Source organism: Penaeus monodon, chromosome 22 (genome assembly GCF_015228065.2).
Source record: "Penaeus monodon isolate SGIC_2016 chromosome 22, NSTDA_Pmon_1, whole genome shotgun sequence".
Classification (NCBI taxonomy): Eukaryota; Metazoa; Arthropoda; class Malacostraca; order Decapoda; family Penaeidae; genus Penaeus; species Penaeus monodon.
The window spans coordinates 23,235,385-23,237,467 of record NC_051407.1 but is presented as its reverse complement, the minus strand read 5'-3'; the positions used below and the strand labels follow the sequence as shown (position 1 = coordinate 23,237,467).

Below are 2,083 nucleotides of genomic sequence, written 5' to 3'. Positions count from 1 at the left end.
GTGTTTAGTCAGGTCACGGTGAAGCATAGCTCGTGTCTCCATTTCAAATCGCCTGATTCGTTCCTGAGTGCTAGCACTGAGGCCAGCATAAGAACGAATAGCTACTTCATCTCCAAAGAGGGAGGATGTCTCTGGCGTTGTCAGCTGACTAGATTGTTGACAGGAGGGAGCTATGACAGAACTACTACCGGGGGGTGGTGGTGTGCTAGAAGATAACGCGTCTTTCTTGATAACACAAAACAGACGGCCATCCTGTTCAGGTAAACTGTGCTTTCCCTGTTCACTGGCACTAGTCCTTTCGCTACTCTGTGTTAAACTAGACATACTAGAAGGATGACCATGAACACTCATTAAGCTCATATTTGAGATCTTACGTTCACTCATTGGTTTTGGATCCGGCAGTTCAACCATACTTTCAATCTGTTTAGCTAATAATCTTTGCTTTCTTAATTCTGCTTCCTTATCAATATCTCTTTCTTCAAAACCTCCTTCCTTATCACTATATTTAATATCATCTACTGGCTTGTCATCAACTGGCTTTTTGTATTTCACTTTGTGAACTTTTCTATTTGCTGCTGAAATGATGGAAGAAACAATATCCTTCTTTAAGTCTCCCTTTGCACCTGAAATTAAGGTAAGGTTATATGTTATTAAACAGACCAGTTACTATGATCCATCTTTAGTATCATATTTATGGTGATTCAACCATATAGCACTTAGCACATTGCATACCTTCAACTTTCTGAATGTTGTGAAGTAGAAGTGCTTGGCTAGATGGTGTTTCAGGTTCCATGGTAGGTGATAATGAATCACTTGTAGAACTTTGTTAAAAACAGAATGGGCTTAGAGATGGTGGAATTACTTCTTCTCCATCATCTTCATTATAACCTAAGGGTCTGCAATTAATACATGATTAATTTTGATCATTTTTAGTCGTGCAGAGTTCTACTTCTCTACTACATATATCTTCCGTTTCCTAAGTTACAGGTACTTGAGCATATCATGTCTCCCATTTCAATTGTTTGTTCTGATGTAGCACTGAGCCAGTAAAACATGTTATCACCCAAACGAGAGGATGTTCACCTGGCATTTCGCGATAGCATTTTGACAGGGACAGAAGAACTATACGTGGGTGAGCTGATCTGAGAGTCTCGGTCTGTTCTGATACACAAACGACGGAACATCTGTTTTATAATTTACATAATGCTCCCTGTTTTTGTCACTATAAATCAAATATCTGTTTAAAATAAATACTAGAAGGATGACCATGATATCATATAAAGCATATAATTGAAATGTACGTCACATTAGGCTTTTGAATTACGCAGTTCCTGACCCCATTACTCTATTGGTTCCTTATATCTTGGCTTCTTAATTGTTACTTATCAATATCGTCACAAAAACTCCTTCTTAACTTATTTAATAATCTGCTTCTTGATCAACTGGTTGTACTTCACTTTGAACTCATTGGCGCGAAAGATGGAGGAATCTATTAGCCTTCTTTTAAGTCTCCATTGCACTGAAATTAATAAGGTTACTTTATTAACAGACATTATTCAGAACATTATAGTACAATTAATGTGATCAAATATAACACTTATGGTCATAGTCAAACTTTCTGGATCTTGTTGACATTGTTAAGTGTTGGCTGATGGTTTTCGGTCATGTAGTGATCTGATTTGTAAAACATGGTCTCAAAAGATGGAATCTCTTTCACACCAAATTAAGAACAAATGCTGTCCTGAATTTACAAAGCAGAATTAATTTTATTTTTAGTATGATGTCATTATACATAAATATATAATCCAGCAGCAATTAAACTAAAAAACGTGACTGGACTATCCATGTCTCACATTCAGATTGAATGTGAAAAAGTAACCATGAAAAAATCTCACGTCACTGACAAAGTGTTAGCCCAAAACAATGGCAAATTGAAAGAAAATAGAAACCATCACTTGCGTAACAATATGACTTAGTGAAGCAAAGACCTTTGTTGCACCATCGTTGGGGGTGGTGCGTATGACGGCAGAACACTTTTTTTTTACATAATTTACATTGTTTTTTCCTAAAACTACAAAATTCT

At 36.5% G+C, this 2,083-nt stretch overlaps 1 protein-coding gene across 1 annotated transcript in view; it reads right to left on the bottom strand.

Annotated features, from left to right (window-relative positions):
• Window positions 1-2,083, bottom strand: part of LOC119587013 (rho GTPase-activating protein 21-like) — a gene marked incomplete at its 5' end in the record, with an annotated part of 201,687 nt that overhangs the window by 8,031 nt on the left and 191,573 nt on the right. The window contains 2 exon segments of the mRNA XM_037935760.1: window positions 1-623; window positions 733-827. Coding sequence (XP_037791688.1) covers window positions 1-623; window positions 733-827 — 718 coding nt within the window.